The sequence below is a fragment of the Anneissia japonica genome, unplaced genomic scaffold (genome assembly GCF_011630105.1).
Source record: "Anneissia japonica isolate Jap-2015-1 unplaced genomic scaffold, ASM1163010v1 scaffold32248_len650992_cov182, whole genome shotgun sequence".
Lineage (NCBI taxonomy): Eukaryota > Metazoa > Echinodermata > Crinoidea > Comatulida > Comatulidae > Anneissia > Anneissia japonica.
The window spans coordinates 489530-502327 of NW_022699059.1; the positions used below are offsets into that span (position 1 = coordinate 489530).

Genomic DNA, 12798 nt, shown 5'->3' on the forward strand with positions numbered 1-12798 from the left:
GTTAATATTTCTCAATACTGCACGTCGTGTAGATATAATTTTAGTTATCATTGTTATTCCTTGTACATAGTGTTTCCTGCACTTTATTTATTCATGGAGGAATAAGCAACTTAATTGCATTTTGAACAATATATCATTTTCACAGTAGAACTACATCTGTCTATTCCCATGACTTAAAATGATATTACGAATTGTAATTTCATCAATGCTACCACATTCTGTGTCCAGATATAGAATTTTTAACCTGAATGCTTTTTTCTGTGCCCACTCTTTAGCATCATGTACAGGGCATAGGCATTTATTATCTTTATTTTTTCTTGAGTCATACCAGTAAGAATATGATGCCCTTTAAAAAAAATCTTCCTATTAGTATTATATATGGGAGAGTACCTCATGAACATTATTCACACACCCTCGAGCCTGCTATGGGGATATCAGTTCAGATTTATCCCAACATACACTATGTTGTGTGTTTGAGTACATGACTATAGATAACTTTTTTTGTTCCCTTCTGCTAGCCCCTCTCCTAGCATGGCCTTAATGATCATTGGTGTACGATTGAAGCACTCAATCAAAACGTCGAGAAATTCTCAACCAACAACAGTTCTTGTCAGAACTATCTACGTGGAGTACCGCAAGCATACAAATCTTCAAACAATATTTAACAATCACAAATTTGATATCAGACAAAACATAGACAGCATAACTAATTACAACAATTATTATCAAAGAACACTAATTTTTTATTTGTTCCTCTTATTTAGAGCATATGTAATGTAAAGGTGCAGTCAGCACTGCTAATTAAAAAACAAAAACAAAATAACTGCATATTTACACAAACAAAAATTTATTATACAATCGATATATAATGTTTAACAGTTAATTTCTTTCAAAGAGAAAGAGCTTCCAATTGACTACAGTATAGTAAGACGTGGTGTTGTCTTAAGCCGGGCAGTCACTACGTTGTACGACAATCGTGCGATCATTACACAACGAATGCAAATCCGCTCTATGTGAGTGCTAGACGACGCGATGCCGTCTGCTGATTGTTGGTGGTAGTCCGACAGGATCGTCATTAAAAACGATTAGTTGTGCGCGCGCCATAGCGTTGGGTTCTTCACATAATCTTGACGCCCGGCAGCGAGTGCCAGGTTTCAAGGTGCAACTGAGTGAGACATTTCATTATGATAATAAATATAACATTTGCTTTTATTTTCAGAAAACACAAATTTGAACTTTCTGTTAATAGGGGATCAATCCTTATACAAATTGTGATAGCATGGATATCAATCTCTATCCAAATTAGATGGAAGTTGGTTGACCAGCATACTCTCTATACATTCAAATACTGTGTGAGGGTCTTGGTCGGCATTGATATGCTGGGCCCGCTTATAGAAGTCCGTCAGCTCTTCTATGTATGCATTGTAGGCTGACAATCTTTGTTGCACAGCCTCGTCGGAGTCATCTGGATGACGTTGACATCTGTCTTTGATGTGGCTGGAATGTGGTGGGTTGTAGAGAGTGTGGTACATAATACCTGTTACTGGGTCAGCCATTCGCAATGTTAATCTCTCGTAAACAGAGTCATTCGGTACATCTAGGCAGAACACTCTGTAGGAAACAGTTAGATTTCAGTTATTAATCGGAGAACATGTCAGTTTTGACCTGCTAATGAAGACAACGATGAAGGTATGACAATGACAGCAATAATGATGTTGATGATGATGAAGTTACTGATAATGATGATGATGAGATGATGATGATGATGATGATGAAAGCGGACCATGTCAACAATAACAACAACAATTACCATAACAATTACTTTTGTACAACTTTAATATGGTAAAAATAAAATTGAATTAATTTTTCTTCTCCCTAAAAACCATTTTAATTTAATATAGTGTCACGCTGCCTTACCTATTTGGCTCATAACCTGCAGTACTGAGATTTTCTGCCTGTTCTCTGGTACGTGGGAAGCCTCGCAATACCCAGCCGCTTGTAACACAGTCTATCTGGCTCAAACGATCCTCAAGGAGTTTCAGAATAAGATTGTCTGGTACTGTTGAAAACAACAAAAATAATATATAACAATCTACTAGAGAATATTGTCAGTGTACATACAATGAATCACCACATTCTTGTATCTAATATTTTTAATATTACACACAAAGAAGCATAGAACTCATAACATTTTCAAACTGTTAAAAGCCAAAGTAAGTTTACATTAAAAGTGCTGGTTGAGCAAACAAATTCAGGGCTGCATAACATCATTACCCTTGGTCAAATTATCTATCCTGCTTGGCAAGTTAACAAAAATGAGGAAACATTGCCCAGCAAGAATAATCACGCAGGAATTGACAGACCACACATACACAAAAGCCAACACTATCTTAAAACGTTCTACATATTTAAATAATATGGAAAAATGCAGCATAATTTGACGGTAAATTACTCTTGTCTTAATAATTATAATAATATAACACATTTTTTTAGCGTTTATTAAAGCAAAAATAATACAAAAAAGTCTTTTTAACGCTGCAGGAAGATGTTTAAGAGAGAAGTTTAGTGATTTGAAGAGGAAGGACTTAAGATTAGATTGAGAAATTCAGGATCAGTGATAGGAGCAGGAATGGAAAAAAAGTCCCAATGTATGTTTGTTTTACTAGTCTTACTTGGCATATTTCTGTTCACATATGGTTTGATAGCCTCTCCTATCTTTGACTCATTAGCTATTGCCTCCTTGACAAGCTGACCAGAAGACACTGAAAATAAAAAATGATATAAACAACAACCTTAATTTGTTTTACATGATAACATACACTGTAGGTTGGGGCATTACAACCGTAGTGGAGTAACATCCCTACCCTATGATGCATAGTTTGATTAGGGTTGGCTTTGGGGTATGCGGGTCATTAGGTTCTTAGTGGAGTAGCGACCCTTCCCCAGGATGCATAGTTTGATTAGGGTTGGGGTATGCAGGTCACTTGGACCTTAGTGGAGTAACATCCCTATCCCATAATGCATAGTTACTAACATTCTCTGTAGACAATATTTTTAATTTGTCACATGAATGAATAATTGATAATTAAAAAAAACTCAATTAAATTTTTAATAAGAAAGATTTTACAAGATTACATTATTAGACGTTCATATTTCCATTTAACATTTAAATTAAGTCAGGTAAAATTTACATCTTCAAAATATTATTTATTATTATTAGACATCCAATAAGCATTTTAATTGATTTTAAGTAAGAATAATATCTTCAAAAATTAAAAACACTTTAATATTTTAAAGTTTGTAAGTTTCAATTATCTACATCATTCTATTTTTATTCTGAGTACTAAGAAGACAACACAAATTTTGATATAACACACCACTGATTATGTTGTATTTACTGGCCAACAAGGCAGCTTGTACACTCTTGCCACTTCCAGTTGGTCCTAGAAGAACAATGCGTGGCGTGTGTGGGGCCAGGCTTCGATGCTTAGTACTCAAAGCAGTCATAACTGAAAAAAAAGAACATTACATTCAAACAATCATCAATTGCTAAATCATAAGATGGTTCTTTCTTTATTTATTTATATACTGACATATGTAGATGCAATGCGATGTGATGAGTGACTGGTTTAGCTTGTCTTTGCCACATATTTATACAGGATAACATATCAGGAGGGTGTACAACCTGGTTTACACATGGTTCTGCTTTTACAAAATTATAAAATTATGCAAGACATCTAAAAACAACAAATCGCATAAAAGATACCTAATTACAAATATGATAAAAAGCTAAAATGCAAAACATTTAATTTTTGTTAAAATACATCAAAAAAGTTAAAATCATAAGGTAATAAAATATGAAAATAGAAAAAATTCAGTAGTATTGTAAAAGTAAAAAGATTAGTAAAATTGTGGGTGAACCACCTAAATATAAATAATGCAGACTGTGAATGGAACTTTACCATAAAGAGGTCATACTGTACAGTACACTTGAAATTCAGTATTTTAATTGCTGATTTTATACTTTAATTAAATTAAATTTTCACTACTCAATAGACAGATTCCACAACCAGGAATCACTTTATGTATAGTGGGTATAACTTACAGTGTGAAAGTTTAGGAAAAGGTAGGCCTAATCATTTTACAACCATAACATTAGCCTAATGTTATGGTTGTAAAACCAACTGCCCACTGTTTAATGAGAAATAAGAATAGCAACGAAAGGCAATTCATTGGGGGGTAGAGAGTTCCAGAAAATAATGTTTATTAACACATTTTAGTGTTCCCTGTGAATTTTGGGCTTTGGAAATTATGTGACCCTCCGTAAAACTTGAACTACTGTAATCTATGTTATTATGAATTTTGTGGGTGTTTTCACGGAGAGTATATCTCAATCTACTTATTTCACCTACTAGAAATTCACTGTGTTCCAAAACCTTACACTATTTACATCACAATTTTGTTAAACCAAAAAACTGAGAAAAATTAACTAAAAAAAATGTTACCTTGTGAAAAAACATCAGCTTTCGGCTGGTCAGCATTGATGGTTTTAGCAAACTTCTGGTAGCACTGTTTGAGGCCATCTGCATGCCTGTGGTATAGTACTAGGCGTTCTGTCATCTCATCTTCCGTGCAACCTTCCGGAGGCTCTATCAACCTCTTCTCAACTTCAGGATTTGAGGGGTAGTCAAATGTGGTATGGTACACATCTAAAAATAATTATAATTTAAAAAAAAACAATAGTTGTTTATGGATTTTAAAGTTTTGAGGTTGAAGTACTGATGTTATCCTGTTTAAAAAGAGTAGAACCAATATTCAAGTAATTTGAAAATATAATATCATACCTTGTGTTTCTGGATCTACTCTTTTGCCCATTTGTCTTTCAATGAGGACAGTGTCTGGTGCTTCAAGAATGACTAAAAGCAGAAGAGTAAGAAAAAAAAAATATGTAAATCCAAATAATATAACATAAATAAGTATGGAAGTACGAGTCAGCAGTATCAACCTTCTAGATACCGTCTTCGACTGCAGTCGAAATTGACCTCAAACCGAGAATTCCCATTTTCGACTGCAGTCGAAATTTAGTAACTAAAAAATAGGTGGTTTTCAAATCGCTCTTCCGTTTTTATTTTAGCTCCATTACGTCAGAAATTTTGAACACGCATGCGTGAAGCTATTTTCTTTCGAAATCTGTGAAATGAAATGCGCTTATATAAAAATGTTTAGAAATATCAATTTGAAATCATTATTAATTTCGAAAATTTTCCGAAATGGCCGCACAAGATGTGTACACAGCTGAGGAAGCGATTGACCTGATTTTTGATTCAGAAAGCGATGAAGGTGAGGTTTTAGATGACTTAGACGTGCCTGATAGCGATGATGACGGTGGGACTTCAAGCAGTTCTGACGGCGAAGATGTTCTTAATGAAGATGAGCCTAGGCCTAGAAATGTGAGGGTGGTCGATGCTTTTGAATGGAAAGATCGTGCTTATAGTTATGGATGGTTGGGTAAATAAATTATATAACTGTGTGGAATAGGAATGTTTTATATTTGTTTCAATTTTTTTTGGCTATAATTTATTTTTTGGGGGGTTTTTGCTGACGATTTATATGTAGCATTTTTCTGTCATTTCCATTATATTATATATATATATTATATTATATTATGAAAGAATATAAATTATACATCAAATGAAAGCTTATTCTATAAGCTTTCTTTGTTTTTAGAAACATTTTTCTGTATAATTTACAGAAAGTTCCCAAAAATCCACCAGAACGACGTATACTCAAGAAACGCAAAAAACCTAGTTACACTGCAAAAGAATCCGGTATTCAAGGGTTTGCACTACAAAAGAATCCGGTATCCAGAGGGTTAACTTGACACTGACCTTGAATACCATGCAAACTGGCTTGTTCTAACAAACGACCATGTTGCATCTATATTTTGCTATGTTAGTGATTGCAGGGCCATATATAGGATTACCATTTGGAGAGTGTAGGGTGTGCAAAATAGAATAAATGGAGTCAGGGGGAAGAGCCAGTTGGACCACAACTTAAATTTTTCATTACTTCATGCCCATATACTGGCATAATGATTGATGTTTGGTGAAAAATTTTAAATCTTTATTAAAGAAAATAAAAAATTTTACATTCAGTACAATTTTAATTTTCTTATAAATGTGAACCTTTTGTGCTTTCGGTGGTGCGTACACAACCATCGCTTAACACTCTGCCTGCCAAACACGGAGATCTCTGTGTTTGGTAACGCAACGCTTAACCGCCAAACACGGAGATCGCCATGTTTCAGGTTTTTTTTACAGAATTTGATAGATGGGGTAATTATTGACACGTAAAACAATTTGAACATTATGTTCGGTCTGGACCGTAAGTATTTCACTATTTCAAAGTATCCAAAATGGAAGAAAAAAGACAGAATTCGCGTCGGAGCTAGCGCTGGTTAGCGTAAACCCGTGGCTAGGACCGGAATCTAACATGCGGATTTTGGCGAAAGTATGTCATCAGATGATGTTAGATGTATAATTTATGATTTTTAAAATGTCATAAATCTTTAAATAGTGATGTTTTTTTTAGCTAGGCCTAGACTAGCCTAGCGATACCATGTAGGGTAGCTTTGGTTGATGTCTCTTTCGGGCGTCAGTGTTTGTTTACATCGAGCGTAGCAAAATCGCGATTATCTCAGCTTTATTGGGCAAAATTGCGTAAATCTCTGAAGTGAGTCATTTTCATTTTATTGTTACGGGTTATAGATTGTGATTAGAATAAAGTGTTTGGTACCATTGTAAAGCTAAGATGTTTGTGTTTCTTGTAGTATTAATTACATGTCACTCTGATCACATACGCACTCTCAATGAGCTTCGGAAAAGTGTTAAAATTCGCTAAAAAGTCTGGCGGTGGCTGATACTATTGTTTCAAACCCCTGGTGGTCAGAGTGTTAATAATAATGGTAATAATAATAATAATAATAATTCTAATAACTAGCATTTTTGCTGCTGTATTTCTTTAAATATATCTATAAATGTTCATATTGATCTTATATTATTTTAACAATTTTAAAAATGTTATGATCTGGATGTTAATGTATTTTTAGGGTATATGTATGTTGCTTGTTTTTATGAATTGTGAATGTTATTGTTGACTTTTTGTACTGGGCCCTGTGGGAGAACAGTAGATAAGCTACTGAACAGGTTTTCCCAGTATAAAGAATAAAGAAATAAATAAATCAAATAAATAAATAAACCCCTCCCCCACATTTGATATAGGCCTGATGTATGTGAAAAGCATGTGTGCATTTGAATGTGGATAAATCTGCCTCTTTTACCATAATGCTTTGGTGCTATACCAACTTCTTGCAGTGCCAGGGCTTGGCCTCTGTTTACAGGGAAGCCTTCCATCACCCATCCTTTCTTAACACAGTCAAAGAGTTTAAGTCGTGCCTGTATCAACTTCACCCAGAGATCCATTGGGACGGACTGCAGCATCAAAAAAAAAAAAAAAAGCAGATGAGATTTTAATTTTCATCATTCTTTTGGATTGTGTGTATCTATGTATTAATTATTTATTTTATATTAAAACACAAAATCTTAGAATATTAAATATTTGATAAAAAATGTGATCTAAAAATTCTAAGATCAATTTATATAGATGGAAGCAAAAGTTTAGTATTAATATATTGAAAAAATATCCAGTTATTTTCATAAATATTGGATATATTGTTAAATCAAGAATTTTAATTATAGTGGTAAATATTTGATGGAATATTATTATCACTGATATGAATAAGATGCGCAGCATATATTTCACATTACTGAATGTTTCTAAGGCAAAATTAGGCCTACAGCTGACTTAAATAATGCAGTAATAATTTAAATTTTTAGGTGGCAGAAATGGTAATAGATAAATGGTGCATTACTACAAGTTTGTTATATTACTATTATTCTCCTGAAGACGGTTGAAGCAAGTTAACCGAAACGTCGAGATATTCTCAACCAACAACAACAGTTCTTTTCAGAACTATCTACGTGGTGTACCGCAAGCATTAATTATATATTATACTTCGCCATGCAAACCTTCAAACAATATTACTATTAAAAATATTGAAAATATACATTAAGTAATAACCAGCAACAGAATAAAAATGAGAGCAAAAGCTTAGCCTCGCCACCATTTTAATTTCCTTTGAACTTTGGTACGTGTGCAAAACACGCAAACTTATATATTTTTTTTTCTAAGCCAACACTGCCACCAACATCATGTAGAACATAGGCCAAAATAATGGCTTTCCCAGAGCTTTGTTCATTTGAAGAGACTATTAATGTAAGAAAAGAGAAAATATTGAATTATTTCTTACCTCTTTCTTATCTATTATTGCCCTAGCCTTGGCAGCAAGCGGAGATACATCATCCTCTAGTAGAAGCTGTTGAGTGATGTGTGCTGTCCGTAGCTTTGAAGACACCATTTTGCCTATCGTTGTCTTACCAGATGCAGGTGGGCCTTGAATTATAATTGCTGGAACTACAAATATGAAGATAGTATAATACATACTCCAAGTATCGAAATGCACGCCATCGTGTCGGATTTAATATTTCAACATTATTTATGTCATCATCAGGATCTGAGATTAATCAGTGGAACTTATCAGAGATTAATCAGTGGACCTTTCGGTTTTTGGAAAACGAATACGAAGTATTATCAAAATTAGTTTGAGTATATTATAATAATAATAATTGGTTTAGTATTTTTTGCCAATATTAGGAGCCAATAAAGTTGAGGCTGTTCAAAGATGTGCGGCTCGCTTTATTACCAACAACTACAAGTGGGATTCCTCTGTTACTGCTATGCTCAAAGAAATCAACCTCCCTCCACTTGAACACAGATGGAAAGTCCACAGACTAGTAATGATGCACAAGATTGTTCATCAAAATATTGACCTGAAGTTTGATAACCACTTGGAACAGATGAGCAACTGCTGATAGGTGCACTAGAAATCCAAACACCCTCTCATTAAAGGTACCAATGGCCAAGACTAATCGCTTCCTATATTCCTTTTTCCCCAACACAGCTAAAGACTGGAATGTTCTCCCTTACTCCTCTACATCAATCAATAATTCTGTTGCCCTTTTGCAAACAAATTGCAAACTTTGACTAGGACTAGTCCCTCCTCTGTCGCCACTATTCAACCATTGAGTGATATTCCAGCCAGAGTCTACAATTATACTATCAAGATCAATGAATGCATGAATAAACATGTCATTCTTAAATTGTATTAAATTTAAATTTAAAAAAATTTAAAACCTTCCAACAAATGCTTACCATCATCGTCTTCCCGTTTCAATTCCTCAAGGATGAAATTTAAAGGATCATCAGGTTTGTCAATGAGAAGTCTTGAAATAAGGCGCTGAAAATAATAATTTCACTAACTGTTAACAAGACATAACAATGGTTGGCCGACAAAGAATCCAATGTAGATAATTGTTGGTTTACATTTCTACTGTATATCTGTGATGTGGCAAACTGGGTTTTGGAAAACTGGCGTAGATCCTTCCATTTAGCCTAGGCTTAAGAATCTTGCAGTAATTGTGGTGTCATCTATATACACCTGTTTTGGTAGTTGAGGTGATTTGGTACTTAATATTAACATTTCTGTTTATTCCTGTTTTGATTTGACTGATTTTTTTTTATTCTCAAAGTCATTATTTATTTTACATAAAGCTGTCTCTCTCTTCATTTTGTCCATTGAATCCAATTTTTCATGTACATTCATTGCCATAGACCTAGGCCTAGTAAAGTTAATTTATTTTACTGTTTTTTTCTTTCTTTTTTTTTCCCTCTGAAAGAAGGTCACTGTCACTCACACACTGTGTCACGTGTGCAGTACGTTTTTTTTTTCCTACCTTTTTATAAAGATTGATTTGTGTGGATTAACAACATCTACCTTGCAGCATTGTTCCAAAATAACTTAGCTAATATTAATATTCATAAGTAGACCCTACTAGTCTATAGTATTAGGCCTAGGATTAGCCTTGGGTTTCTAGCCTAGGCCTAGCCTCTCCCTAGCCAACCAAGCTATGGAGCACCCACGCAGTCCAACCGAGGCCGGTGAGTGCAGGTTGCTCTATCGTCGCCATCTGTGGAAGCTAGGCCTAGGCTACATTTGCGCATAATTATGCTTCATTTTAACAGCTTAATATACTTTACTTACTCTATACAGTTCAAATAACTCATGCTTCTGTGCATAAGTTGCAAACTGCGGTGGGATACGTAGTGGTCTTTTTGTAGCATCCATTCCGTGGCGTATTTTTATGCACAATCCTTCGCTCTATCTTCGACGATAGTTGTTTTGATGATGTACATGTACGTCGTCTCGTTGCTAGGGCTGTGGCCAGTGGTGATAATAAAAAGGTTCTCGAAAACATATGAACACACCATGCCCTAGTATTAAAATCCATGTTCCGATTGTGTGATAATCTGTCACACGGGGAGGGGCAACGTCTGTGTTTATCCATAGTACTAATGTAGGAAGTAATTTACAATCGTATCGTCTGTTTCCGGTCCGAAATCCTGTGCATCATAATGTCAGAGGAATAGATGGTACTCCATCCGTCACACGCAGTCAGAATCGTTGGCCTAGGCCTACGGTACCTGATGAGCTGCAAGGTGTTGGGGCTGTCTCTTATACACATCTGAGAATATATTTTTCCACAGCAGACCGGAGATACAATTATGATTTATGAAAACACAACGGTTAACGCTTCTAATGGGCTTGCTATTTTTATTTCAACGATCAGTAGGACTACGCGCCTTATATTTAGGCATTACAATTGTAAAAAGTTTGATAAATGCATTGTTTTTAAGTGGCCAATGACAGACAGACCGATCGGAGCGATTAATTTTGTTGGCGAATCTTACAATGTTCATTTTCCCACAAAACTGGGAGGGGTAAATTGGAGTGGGGGGGGGGGGGGAAAGAAATTATCTGCCCATCCCGTAGCGCCACCACTGCAGGTGACAAAAGTTACCAAATTTAGTACGAATGTAAAAAAAAAATTCTAAAGCCAAAACTACTGGGACAAAAATTGGGTGAAAATTTCCACCTTTAGGCCTATATTCCAATGATTTATTATTATCAGGGAACAGTGAAACTAGTGCAAGATAAAACACATTGCGATTATTACGAATACACTTTTTTTTAAAACCAGTTTCAGTGTTGCCGATTTCAGACTGAAAAAGTTCTAGTTTTGCTCTTATTTTACACACTTTTCAAAGGTAGAAAAGTATTATTGTACATCAGTATCCTACTGTACTGAGCATATGTATCTTACATACTATTTAGGCTACTACTACACATAATGTATAGATAAGGTTTGTTGGTTTTTTTTTTATTAAAAAAAACCCCAAAAAACTAAAAAACACTCATTTGACATTTCAGTGACCTCGGCCTCAATTCGTTCTTATTCCTTATATTTGTTCTTATTTTTTTAAAAGCAATTGCAGCTTCATTGATCATACAAGTGTTATAATAAAAGTGTATTCATCAGAATTAAAGAGGTGAAAAATAAATACAAGAATTGGATTTTGTTCTGAATTGTTGACATTTTGTAATAGGCTTATTTTTAAATTATGTATATTTTAAAAATTAAATTAGTCTCTATGTTCAATAAATAAATTGGGTTTTTTGTATTTTAATTTTTTCTATTATTAATGTAAATTGTAAATATGCTATAATTATAATAATTAAAAACTTTTTTTGTATTTTTCTTAATATAATTTAGGGGGTGCGATCGCACCGTCTGCACCCCTCCTGCATCCGCCCCAGGTGGCCTAATGACTAGCCTTTATTAACCTAGCATAATTTATTTTACTTTTTGGGGCAAAACCGGTAAGAACAATGCACATCGTTTTTCAGTAGCACCCATCGAGCACCATGAGTCAGATATGTCGAAACACTTTGACAGATTGCGCTAATCAAAGGTGAGAGGTAAACAAACATAATTGACAAGTTTACCAGGTAAATAAACTAAAGGCGAGTAGATGAGAAAATAAATGGTTTCCCGAGAGGGTTTAGTAAAGGCGACGACAGAGGCGAGCATAATTAGTGACGGCCTAGCTTTTCGTGAAACCTACATCAGAGGCCGCAAAATAATTGTAAGGCTACCAGGCACAAATCCCTAGCATCTAACCTGATAAAATAAAAAATAAAAAAATGTTTAAATGTAAATTTATATTGCTCAATATTTCAATTGTTGATTGTTTCTAACTTGTCATTTTTCTAAATAACTTCCCTCATCCCTGCAACCTCGCATATTTCATTACTTTTGACTCATCTCGGATTTCCTCCTCCACTCCAATTCTTTATATAATATTCCAATGTGTTCATCTTTTTGTGAATTTAGTACATTGTGAACTTGTGGTTGTTATTAGAGGATATATTGGCCCATGGTGAAAAAGAAATTGAAATCGAAAAATTGAAATTTTTCTAAATTAAATTGTCTCAGGGAAAAATCATATTTAGTTGATTGGCTCATTTGTGTTATACCGTATGTTATGTTAATCAACAATTTGCAAGACTCTTTAAAGGTTATACCAAAACTAAAACTAACACAAAATATACACTACACACGCATACAATGAGAAGACCAATCTGGTAAACAATATATTTAAAAAAAACAGAATAATCGTTTTTTTTTTTCAATTTGGTTAATCTTATGACAGACTGTGCATTAATACTTACCGATGCAATGCTGTATCCACATAATGTAACATAGCCCTCAAGTATATATA

General features: G+C 34.3%; 1 protein-coding gene across 1 annotated transcript; it reads right to left on the bottom strand.

The window, feature by feature from the left end:
* Nucleotides 1-710: 710 nt before the first annotated feature.
* Nucleotides 711-10382, bottom strand: LOC117102840 (adenylate kinase 8-like). The gene is made up of 10 exons (XM_033243269.1): nucleotides 10220-10382; nucleotides 9331-9415; nucleotides 8369-8532; nucleotides 7340-7490; nucleotides 4845-4916; nucleotides 4506-4709; nucleotides 3378-3509; nucleotides 2673-2762; nucleotides 1918-2059; nucleotides 711-1611 (listed from the first exon to the last, which is right to left on the bottom strand). Exons 1-10 carry the CDS (start codon nucleotides 10301-10303, stop codon nucleotides 1287-1289), a joined length of 1449 nt encoding a protein of 482 aa, XP_033099160.1. The 5' UTR covers nucleotides 10304-10382; the 3' UTR covers nucleotides 711-1286.
* Nucleotides 10383-12798: the final 2416 nt, after the last annotated feature.

Excerpts from the sequence above, each read along its gene's own strand:
- LOC117102840 (XM_033243269.1), bottom strand. The coding sequence starts at position 10,303 with ATGGATGCTACAAAAAGACCACTACGTATCCCACCGCAGTTTGCAACT. Across the intron at positions 9,416-10,219 it reads AGTTATTTGAACTGTATAGA|CGCCTTATTTCAAGACTTCT; the intron begins GTAAGTAAAGTA and ends TATTATTTTCAG. Across the intron at positions 3,510-4,505 it reads AGCTGATGTTTTTTCACAAG|TTATGACTGCTTTGAGTACT; the intron begins GTAACATTTTTT and ends CTTTTTTTTCAG.